Consider the following 12,838-nt stretch of genomic DNA (forward strand, 5'->3'; position numbering starts at 1 on the left):
TATCCGCTATCACGAATGCAAAGAAAACGCAATTTGGCGCATATTGTATTTCACGTCAGTTGAGCAAAAAACGGATGTTATCTTGGTCAAATTGACGTCGCAATACCAAACTGAATTGCATCAGTTTAGCAGAAAATACACCATCAGTTAACTATGAGCAGTTCTGGTATATTGGCCATATCTTGCAGCTCAATTATCCGAATGGAACGATTCACCATGATTTGGAAATATAAGAGAATGATCTACAAATAATATTCACAAGTCAAAGACTGAATCGGATCATAAGGAGATGATAAACTGAGTTGAAGTTACTGGTTTGGAAAATAAATTCTGCAGAGCAGAATTTTTGGTGCAGTCTGGTGTATTAAGCATAACATTTGCATATGAACTCCGAATTGAGTGATTCTTGATTCTGTGGAAATCTAAGAGAAATGGCTACAACTTTCATGTTTATCACTTTGCCCAAAAATCAACGAATCAAGAGATATAGCACTAAACGGATCATATACACTCAACTGATTTTGTGCTCAACCGAAGTTTGAGCAGCTCTGGTTTTTGGAGCATAACGTTTGCATATAAACTCGAAATGGAGTGATTCTTGATTCCCTGGAAATCTAAGATCAAGGGCTACAACTTTTATGTTTATCACTTTGCCCAAAAATCAAAGAATCAAGAGATACATCACCAGACTGGTCACATGTCTCCGAAGTTTCTAAACTGCTATCTAAACTGAAGTTGGACAAGAGTAGTTTACCCACCCAAACTGAAGATCGCTCAACTGCTACAGTGTCAAAACTGCTACAGTACCAGTTTCGCACCAAATTCAGTTTACCAAGATCAGTTTAGTGGAACTTATTTTAACACTCCAGAAACAGTACAGAAATAGTACAAAAAAAATTCTAACGGCTCTATTTTTGTGTGTCTAACGGCTATATCACTCTTGGAGCCTATAAATACAATATCTTGGAGTTCAAACACAAGTATTGCAAGGAGATTCAAAGAATGTGCAACCTACTTGAAGAAATCAGCTAGTTGAGAGCAAAGCCCAAGGTGTGAAGAACACATCAAAATTCTTGAGCGTGAATGCCAAGTTCTTCACACCCAACTCACTCACATATAAAAGAGAGATGTATTTCATAGATTAATTGAGTGAGAGTTTTTACACAAAGACGTTAAAGATTGTGTTTGTAGTCTTTGCATAAAGACGTAAAACTATATGCGGATTGTGAGATTGTGGCCTACAATCGAGTGGTGGCTAGGAGTTCTAAGATAGGCAATGGTAAGTCCTAGTCTTGGATTGGGTTTGTAAAAATGGCTTGTATAAATCAAAGTCTTCTAGTGGATCGTTCCGATGAGGAAGAAGGGGTGATGTAAGAGTTGTTGAAATCTCCGAACATCCATAAACAAATTCGTGTTTTTTTATGCATTTGTTTATTGCTACTGTTTTGGATTGCATTGTTGAAGCATTTTATGTGTTTGATAAAATACCTAAATATTGCATTCAAAGTGTTTGATAAAATGCTTCAACTAAACTGTTTTCATCTATCAACTTGCATCCTTTTAAAATGATTTAGAAAATATTAAATTAGTTTCTACGAAGGATTATTTCGAGTGTATTCCGCTTGATTTGAAAATCAAACTCGATTTAATTCATCGGTGCTCAATATTTCAAGAACCGAGCTATTGTAGCTCAAGAAATGTTTTAAAGTGTGTATTCACCCCCCTCTACACACCGTACCCGATCCTATCAATTTGTTTAAAAATTTTTATCCAAACATTTTAACAGCTTATTTTTAAAATAAGTTCTGACAATTTATAAGCTTCTAAACCAGTTTTTAATAAATTTAGCTAAACACCATCTTATTTTAGCTTTGTTTCCTTTTTTTTCCAATGTTCCATGTAAGGGACTAAATAGGGTTGCTGTACGGTGTACCGTACCGTACCGTACCGTACCAAAAATCGTATATCGTATTGAAAATTTTAGTATAAGAAATTATATACCGATATTACACCGAAAATTCGGTTTGGTACGTATACTAAAATTTTCGGTATGTATAACTAGGATACTGATCATACTAATATTTTGGTATAAGAAATATAACCAAAAATTTCGGTTCGGTATACTGAAATTTTCGGTGTGCATAACTAGCAGACTGATTATACCGATATTTCGGTACGATATTGGAATATATTATTTTATACCAAAACGAATGTTATATTTTTTTGGTTTATAACATTATTATTTGAAAATATTATATAATTTTTAATATATATATATATATATATATATATATATTATTTTGATATTTTGGTACATACCTAAAATTTCAAAATTTCATGTCGTTGTCGTACCCAAAAATGCCGAATTACCGAAATTTTTGGCATATTTCGATGAAAAAAGGGTATGAAATTTGAAATTTTTTTGTCTAAACCAAAATACCAAAACAATATATAAATGAAAAATATATGATATTATCTAATAATAAAGTTGTAAATTTTAAAAATTTATTTTTTTTCTTTTGATATAAAACGGTATGTAATAATACCGTACTAAAATCTCGATATAATTGGTATGTTAATAATACGCATCGAAAATTTCGTTGACTCGGTATATCGAAATTTTCGACAAGACATCGGCATATATTTTTGGGAGAAATTGATATATCACCCCTGTGATATCCCGGGTTCGTTGATAACCCCCTGTGTAATTTTTTTGAGCTAAAAACCCCCTGTGTTTCCGGATCGGTAGCACACGCACCCTTCCCGCCATGGTTTGTAGTACACGTGCTATGTGATGCGAATATTGAAGGTTTTTTTTATATAAAAAGTCTAAAATACCCTTAGATAATTGATATATGTGAATGTATTGTATCTCGTCTCTTTCACTTATCTGTTCTTTTCTCGGCTTCTCTTGTGGAATATTTAGGGAAGATGGAATCAAAGGTTGATGTGAGGTATCCTCAAACTCCATGGTGTAAGTGCAACGTTATGGCTCATATTCGAGTTGTCCAAACTGAGAAACCATCCAAAGGACGACTGTATTATTGTTGCTCTTTTCAGAAATGTGGATATTTTCGTTGGTGTGTCCCTGAAAGTGTACGTGGTGTTGAGGTGTCATCTGAGATGGGAAGTGGGAAGCCATCATCTCAGATGGGAAGTGGGCAGCCATCGGCTTCAATGCCATGTCCAACAAGCGAAAGATCGGGCAGTGGGAAGCCATCAGCTTCGATTCCAAGCCCAACTACCAAAAATTTGCATGACAGTGGCAATGAAGACGTGATATTGGAATTCAAGCTTCTAAAGGTTCGATCCAACCACCAATGTACCTGCAGACGTTGATGAAGTTCTGTAAGAGTCCTTAGGGTTCCTTTTGTTAGATTCATGTAATTTGGGGCTTTATGTCATATTGTTAAGAAGTTTAAGAAGTTTTCTGTAATTTGTGGCTTTATGCCATATTGTTAAGAAGTTTAATGAATTATGAAGTTATATTGAATGTATTTTACTGTAATTCGATGTTAATGTTGTAATTCAATGCATTTTCTAATATAATGAACTCTAATTCTGTTGGAATATGAAGGTTCAATACATAATTCATTGATCAAAATGAAAGTTCAATACACCAAAGTAAATAACAAAATGAAGGTTCATTAACTTAGTGCAACCATTCATAAATTTAGTACATCCATTCATTTAACAAAATTACACAAAATAAAGGTTGCAATTGTACTTTAATCACAAAAGTTCATAAAATCAGTCTTTCTATAAAGCAAGTCCAGCCCTTTCTCTTGCTCTCCTTTTGATTTTTTCCAAAACAGCTGATATTGTGGTTTTCTTCACTCTTGAATTTGCACTTGCAGTTGCGAATTCATTTCCCATTGCAGTAGTTGTTGCATTTGCACTTGCATTAGCATGACCACTTGCACTTGCATTTGCATTTGCACTCGCACTTGCACTTGCGGTACCACTTGCACTGGCATTAGCATTAAAAATCATATGAACCCGATGATGTTGTGCCATTGAGGATTGTGGTGGTTGTGTAGCTAATGGTGGTTGCTGTGAATTTGAAGCTGAAGATGGTTGAAGTGAATTTTCAGGAACTGTGCTCCTTTGTGATGAGGCCGCATGTTGGGCACATGTGCCTCTATTGTTCCTTGTTATGGAGGTGTCCTAATAAAATTTAAGGTTAGAAATTTATAAACGTAAATATTGAATTTTAAATGTTACCTCCTTGTATCTTGTCTGCTTTCTCCCTGTTCTTCGATTCCTTGATGAAGTTGTGCTCTAGTTCATAATTAACATATTCAGTAAACTATCATCAATTACATATGCATGCATAAATAAATAAAAAACTGTTCATACCCGTCTAGGATTTGTGCAGCTGCCTATATTATGGCATGTTTGTAAACAATTAGAGCATGTGTGAGTCAGTCCTTGTCTTGTCGATGTGTTTTTCACCTCGTCTGCCCCTCTTTTCCTTTTTTTCTTAGGCCTCCCAGATCTTTTCTTCACTTCTGGTGGCTGGAGTGACTCATAGGTTGTCTTGCAATAATAATCTTCACTTGGTACTGCGTGGATCATGTGAGAATATGTCCTCAAGTAAGCATCTCTTTTTTAGTATTGGTGAACAAACTCCGAAATTTGAATTCTATGCTCCCTAATTGCTGCACAAGCATGTGAACATGGATATCCAAACAACTGAAACATCCCACAACTGCATTCTTTTTTATCCAAATCAACAATATATTGTCCATTCGGATTTTGAACCTGGTACTTCATCCCTCCACAAAAGAGTGCATGTGAATTTCTGCCCTTTTCTTCATACTCATTCACTTTTTTAACTATATTTGGACACACCTCGCCTACATACTTTTCAATTCCTTTCTTCTTCACCTGAATTCTGATCATTAGTTTTGTTATAATCCACTCCAACATAGAGATTATAGGCATGTCTCTTGCTTCCAAAATATAGCTATTAAATGATTCAGTCATATTATTGACAATAACATCACAAAAGGATGAAATAGGGAAGTGAGACCTGTCCCAATGAGCTGGAGGGATTTTGCTTAACAATTCAGCAGCAGTTTCATAATCTGGACTGGTCTTTGGATCGGCTGTTTCAATTATTTTCATCTAGATTGTGAAGTCATTCTTGTTTGTTGTGCTTGGTGCTCCCCACAACAGCCCCTTCAAGTCCACACTAGGATGCTTTCTTGAAATTTTTTGGTACAAATGGCGTAAACAAAACCTATGTTCACAATCTGGTGCAAGCTCACTAAGTGCCTCTAATAGCCCTTTTTGTCTATTAGTGATGAATGTCCACCTACCCTCTCCAATATCCTCCAACAACTCATTGATGAACCATCTCCAGTTATCATAATTCTCCACTTGTATCACTGCCATTGAGATTGGGAAAATATTTTCATTCCCATATCTTCCAACCGCTACTAAGAGTTGCCCACCATAAGTAGTTTTCAAAAAACATCCATCAAGACCTATAACAGGTCGACAACCAGCTAAAAATCCAAACTTCAATGCCTCAAGACTAAAATACATTCTCTGAAATGTAGGAACATCAAATGAAGGATCTCTTCTTAATATGAGTTTACTACCTGGGTTGTATTTTCTAACAGTCTCACAATAATCCCATAGTTTTAAATATTAATTGAGCCTTAATCATACCTTTCATTTTCTCTAGAGCTGCTTTCTTGGCTCTGTATACCTTGTATTTGTTAACCTCAACACAGCATTTTCTAATGATAGTCCTCCTAAGCTTTTCCACTGGAATACTAGGATTTTCGATTACAATCATTTCAATTCTTTTTGCCAAATACTTATAGGTGGCAAATTTGTTGGTAGTGGCCCTAACACATGAATGCTTTCCAGTAAGTGTTTTTACCTGAAATGTTAGTCCTCCCATGACCAAACTAGCATGTAGTCTATATTCACATCCAGCCTTACACGCAGCAGTGACTCTACTTTTCTCATTCTTTATAAACAACAACTCCACTCCTGCCCTAACTGTCCAATCGGTAAGAACGCTCCTAAACTCAGTCACATCTTTAAATTTCATACCCACATGAAATTCAAAGATTTTCATATTCATTCTTTCAGAGAAAACAGTATGTTTTGGACCAACATGATCCTCATCAGAACTTTCCAAACTAATAAGTTCTTCATCTATCTCGAGGTCACCATACCAAAACTCTGTTTCTTCAATTTGTTGAGCATCTAGTTGTCTTTTATTCATTTCATCCATTGCATCAATCCCTGTAGAAGACTCGGAATCTAAATCCTCATCGGATTCAGAAAAGCTGCCATCTAACAAGTGTTCATCATCATCTCCAACTGGTGTTCCAACAATTCCACTTTCATCATCATTTATCGGGTCACTGCCAAATGAAGCACTCATCTCCATTTCATCATTAACATTTGCATCAGCATTTGCATTCTCAGTTGGTCCAACTGTATTCTCAGCTGGAATAGATTTTTTCTCCTGCGACCATAATGTTATCACATTGCAATTCTTGAAGCAATTGCACATAGTACGAATCTCTGCATCCCCAACAATCTTCACAATTCCTGTTTCAAATGACCTGTTTGGTAATTTGAAGTAAAAATCCACATTTGTTACCTGCCCACCAGCCGCTTTGTACATATCAGGCAAATCATCGACACAAAACCTATCAAGATCGACACTTGGAATCACATATTTCAATCCACCTCTATAACAGTTCTCATCAAATTTCCCACCAAGCCACATTTCGATCCTAACCGTCGAATCCATCAATTCAATAAAGATACCTCAATGTACACTGTAATTGAAAGAAATAAAAACATAAATTTCGAGCAAAAATAATAACACAATCAACGAACCAACCAAGCATAACCAAAACATAAAAGTTGGTGAAAAAAAAGTCCAAGGAAAACTTACCAGATTAAGTTACGAAATACAAGTCTTGAAGATGAGCAATCAATTGACCTCTTGGTGTCCGATTGAAAGTTCAGCAGTTCATATGTTTAGGGTTTGGCTGAGAGAAATGGAAGAAAATGAAAGATATTGGTGATGACAGAGAGGAAGGGAAGAAAAATGAGTGATATAGGTGACAAATCTTATTATTTATGCAGGGGTAATTTTGGCATTTTTATTTTTAATTTGACTAAAAATTAAGTTGGGGTGCGTGTGCTATCGATCCGGAAACATGGGGGGTTTTTAGCTAAAAAAAATTACACAGAGGGTTATCAGCGAACCCGGGATATCACATGGGTGATATATGCAATTTTCCCTATATTTTTTTATACCACAATTTTTTATAAGATACATTTTCGACATTGTCTTACTCTTACATATAAATAAATAAACGTGTTATAAATAAATAAGATTAGGCGATTTACAACAATGTCTTACACAGCAGAGGATCATCTCCGGATCATATATTCATCTCACAGAATTTTATAAAAATGCCTAGCCGCCCTGGGCCTTAAATAATAAATAAGATTAGGCTTCATATAAAATTTTATAAGAATGCGTATTTAAATTAAATTTCTACTTATCCATTTTATTTTATTTCTTCCCATCTGTCTCAAAAAATCCAAAAAATTAAAAATTAAAATTTATTTCCACTGGAAAATGATCGATACCTCCATGACCTACCGCAGAATAGCATCGTCGATGAACCAAACCACCTATAATTTTTTAAAATTAATATTATTTTAATAAAAAAAATTGACAATATGATGATTAATATATAAGGCACAATAACAATACACTTTAAATTCTTGTTTTAAAATATACAAATAGGTATTCCGTTCCATTTTGATTTCAATTTTCATGTAGTAATCTCTTCTATTATATTAAGTGTGAAGCCATAATAAGCTGGCATGCACGTCGGTGTAGCATCTTTGTTTTTACTTTTTTTTACAATTTTTTTTTGCAATGATTTAATTTTTTTTATTTTCTACAATGATTTAATAAAAAACAAACTGTACATGAACACAAACATGTACGTAAAAATGTACTATATAAGCAGCAATGCGTGCAATTCGATACTAATTTTAAATGGTAGATTTAAAAAATTTTACATCGCATTAAAAATTCTCCACACGTGCATTTGTATGCATGTAACACCGTAGTCCGTAGCCAAACCAAACAATACTGTCTTGTATTTTTTTCGTTCAACTATTTTCAGCTAGATTTATATTTTATAGGATAGAATTCGTGTCATTTGGTTTGGTGGGAATTAACTAATTTATAAGTCAATTCTGGTCCAGAGATGAAAAATTAAGTTAACTTATTACATAATGTGCAACATTTTTGTTTTTTATTTTTGTTTTTATATATATATATATATGTATATAGTACTTTTCAGCTGCCCAACAATATTTTCCCACCTCTTCCACGCAAGACCTGTGGCCTAATTCATTTTTTTTACCTACAGGAATAATTTTGAAGTCCAATTGTTTGGTTCTCATTTGCATGGTCAGCCTGATAATTTTGGGATCAAGACTCCAGAACCGCAACGTTTGATGGATTATGACCGTGATGTGAACTTCGTCTGCTTTTTGTTTCTTCAGGTTGTTTCTTAATGTCAAGTTGGAAAAACTTATGGAGTTAACCTGTGAATACTTCTTCGCACATGTTAAAATTATGTTACACTTTTATGCAGCGACCAAAGATTTCTGCCCTCGGAAAACCACCTCTGCTGTTTGTTCACAACTTTTTATCCGAAGACTGTACTGAAATTGAGTGGTGAGGCAATGGATCATCTATTTCCGGATTCTTATACAGCTTAAAAATTATTTTATCCAGTTCATTCGTGAATTAGATTTAAATACATGACACATATATGATATATGTCATCTACACAATTTAACAATTAGTGGGAATTTTTTTGTTTCGTTGTGTAGTAGTTAGGGATGTAAACGAGCCGAGCCGAGCCGAGCTTTTGAATGTTCAAGCTTGGTTCATTTATAACCGAGCCGAACCCGAGCTTATTTAACGAATATTTCATGGGTCACGAGCTTATTCGAGCTTTTATCGATCTTAAACGAGCTTAATATATTTAAACTATAAATTTAAATATTCATTAAAGTAATTAAAAACTAAATTATATATTTGAAAAAAATATAATATTATTATTAAAATTTGTAATTTTATTCTAATAAATTAATTTTTTATAGATTTTTCAATATTTTTCATAAGTAAAGTGTAAATTTATAAATTAAATATCAATACTATTATTTTTTCGTCTAAGAGATGACTTACGAGCTTGTTAACGAGCCTGTTCACGAGCTAACGAGCTTGTTCACGAGTATGTTCACGAGCTAACGAGCCGAATATTGTAAAGCTCAAGCTTGGTTCGTTTGCCTTAACGAGCCTCATTAAACGAGTTCGAACGAGCTTTTAACGAGCCGAGCCCCGAATAGTTCGCGAACTGTTCGGCTCATTTACATCCCTAGCAGTAGTAAAGTCTTTTTCCAGTACAATACGCACGCATATATATGCGCTAAATGTTTTAACGTAAATAGCTAAGATTTCTTGGCTTAAAATGCATAAAAACGGAGATTACTCCTCAATCTTGGACATATGTCGATGTCTTTAACTGTAGACTTGTGCTTCGTAAGTTGTCTTAATTAGTGGTGTATAAATTTAGCACATCTCATTATTTGATCCTATTATCGAACATTCTTTGATCAGTTGAAGTTATCACGAAATTTGTGACGATCTTTTTTGGACAATAAGGTAATGATGATTCGACATTAGTATCCATTTATGTATATTAAGTTATTAAAATTCAGGAATATTAGTAACAGCCTCCCCAGTCTCTGCGTCATCGAATATTATTCAGGATTTATGTATCTCAATTTACTTGCCCTCAAGTTTTATCAAAATAAGCAATTTAACAAAGAAGAACTTCTCAAGGCCCAAAAAAAAGATGAAAAAAAGACGGTTTTTTTTTATTTTTAGTGTAAATTAAATAATAAATTTCAAAAATAATGTAAAATTAAAAAAAATTTACAAATACCGTAAAACTCCAAATCTGACAGCGGATACTCAGTACACGTGGCACCATCCGCCAACATTTGGAGCGGATGCTGCGTCGTGGCGTGGGGTTGTGCCACGCAGCAGCATCCGCTACTAGTGACAGCGGATGCTGCGTGCGTGGCACAACCCCACGCCACGCAGCAGCCTCTCCATTATTATGCTCAATTATTCATTACGGAGAGTTTGATTTTTCTGCAGAAATCATCGGCTTTTCTCTCCTTCTTCTCTCCTTCAATTTTTTGTTTCTTTAACATTAGATTTCTCCAGAATCGTTCCTCCAATTACAAATCCGAGAGTAGTTTCGGAATCCTTACAACGAGAGGTTTTTTTTTACACCAATTTTTTGAGTTTTCTTCGCCGTATTGAAAACATCGTCCGACCACAGGCGGAGCATTTTCACATCTTCCATCACCGCCTATCGTTGTTCAAACTAGCAAGAAGATATTTTGGTTGGTTGAAGCTCTATTTCAAAATTAAGGTAAATTCGAGATTATGATTTTTTAATTTGGGTGTTTTGGTTTAATTGAGTTACTATAATTGAAATATGTTTAATTGTTGGTCGCAGGTACTAAAAAAACCATTTGAAGGTATGAATTATTTTTCAGAATTTTTTTAAGCATTATTTTGATTTTTTGAGTTTATTTTAATAATCTGTTTTAGTATATATTTCAAATTTCTTATTTTTTTAATTAAATATATTATATTAATATAATAAAAATTAAATGTATTAATAATAAAAATAGTTATTTTACGTTAAGTGTTATTATTATTATTTTAATCTTATAATATATATAAATATAGAATTATATATATATATATATATATATATTAAAATACTAAAAAATATATATATAAACTTTATTATTGTGGTTGTTATTATATTAGATATATATGCATGTGATGATATTATTGTATTATTGATATACTATATAATATTACGTATGTATATATATATATATATAATATATGTATATATATAATATATGTATGTATATATATATATATATATATATATATATATAATTTATTGTTATCGTTATTATATTAAAAATGTGCAATATATAGACATATATTGTTATATGCATATATTAAAATTTATTATATTTTATTTTATTTTATTTTTATGTTTTGTAAACCATGTAATTTTATAATATGTGTTTATTGGTTTGCATTATATAATTGTTAGTATATTTGTCAGGATGACAACAAATCGAGGGCCAATAGATTCTAGTGTGCTATATTTACAAGCCACACATATGTCGTCAGAAGTTTCCACAATAACAATTGATGACATAGTTCGAGTCAAACGATCCGATAATTTGATTTGGCAGTTATTTAATGAGCATGGTCTGCACAGTCGTGTGATTGCATATTTAAATAATATGGGGTTTTATGGTGTTTTGTTGTGTGGATCTCGGCAATATGATAATCATTTAATTACTGCTTTGGTTGAACGATGGCGACGTGAAACACATACCTTTCATTTTAGATGTGGTGAAGCAACCATCACTTTACAGGATATTTCCATTATTTGGGGTCTACCTATTGATGGTGAGCCTGTAATTGATATAGATGTTTCACGCAAAGTTGAAGAGTGGCAGCATATATGTTTGGATTTATTGGGATTTACGCCACTGACGTCGCATTTCAAAGGTGGTCACTTATCGATGACCGCTTTATATGAGCATTGCATGGCTGCACATATCGATGATAATAGTCCAGAAATAGATGTCGTAAAATATACCCGTTGTGTAGCATTAATGATTATTGGAGGAATCATGGTTCCAGATTATCAAGGAGGATCTGTTAAATTGATTTTTTTGCAACTACTTCGGGATATTGAACGCATCAGATCTTATAGTTGGGGAAGTGCAGTTCTAGCATTCCTATATCGTGAGTTATGCAATGCAACACGGATAAGAAAAGCTATAATATCCGGGCCTCTATTTATCCTACAGGTATAAATTTTTAAGTGCATCTAATATCACATTATAATAATTTATAATTTAATTTATTACTGATGACAGGTATGGGCATGGAGCAGGATTACATTTGTTAATCCTGATATAAATGGATTATCTCTGACTGTGCCTCAAAATGAATTCGAGGAAGATATTCCATATGCTCCTTATGGTGCACGGTAATATTTGAAAAATATTAGCTTTTTATAAATTACAAATTCATTTTGTAATAATTTTAATTATCTTTTTTTATTGTAGGTGGTCAAATGTGTTTAGTTACACTCATTCACCAACGCACGCTGTTAGAATTATAAGGGATTGCTTCGATCGTATGACTAATGCCGAGGTGTGTTATTGGATTATTGAAATTTTTCAGCAATTATATTAATTTCTATTTATTAATTAAAAATGATTTTATTATTATTATTATGCAGTTTAATTGGATAGTTTACAACAAGAAAGATATTGATGTTAAAGCGATCATTAGTACATACGATAATAGAATCTGAAGATGTGTTTGTCCTCTGATTTGTTTTGATATTGTGGAGATGCATCGTCCTGATCGGGTCTTGAGGCAGTTCAAAATGCGACAATCTATTCCTAGGCCTGCACTTGACAACGATAACCTACACAATGTTAATAGAACAGGTCATCGCAACACAGATTGGAGAGAGTATCATAAAGATGCAATTATTCTTTGGAATGGAAAATTGAGTAATGTTGCCCGAGGAGAACGTTACAGAAGATCTAGCGAAGTCGATGATGATTACTTTCCATGGTATGATCGCATTACTGTACGATTTATATCGCCTGCAGTAACTGGGCTTGGTTTTAG

General features: G+C 33.5%; 1 protein-coding gene across 1 annotated transcript; it reads left to right on the forward strand.

Annotated features, from left to right (window-relative positions):
* The first annotated feature begins 11,424 nt into the window (after positions 1 to 11,424).
* On the forward strand, positions 11,425 to 12,512 carry LOC140878353 (serine/threonine-protein phosphatase 7 long form homolog). Its single transcript, XM_073281953.1, has 4 exons — positions 11,425 to 12,000; positions 12,070 to 12,182; positions 12,262 to 12,349; positions 12,438 to 12,512. The coding sequence occupies exons 1-4, from the start codon at positions 11,425 to 11,427 to the stop codon at positions 12,510 to 12,512; spliced, it is 852 nt and encodes a 283-aa protein (XP_073138054.1).
* Positions 12,513 to 12,838: the final 326 nt, after the last annotated feature.

The sequence above is a fragment of the Henckelia pumila genome, chromosome 2 (genome assembly GCF_033568475.1).
Source record: "Henckelia pumila isolate YLH828 chromosome 2, ASM3356847v2, whole genome shotgun sequence".
Taxonomy (NCBI): Eukaryota; Viridiplantae; Streptophyta; class Magnoliopsida; order Lamiales; family Gesneriaceae; genus Henckelia; species Henckelia pumila.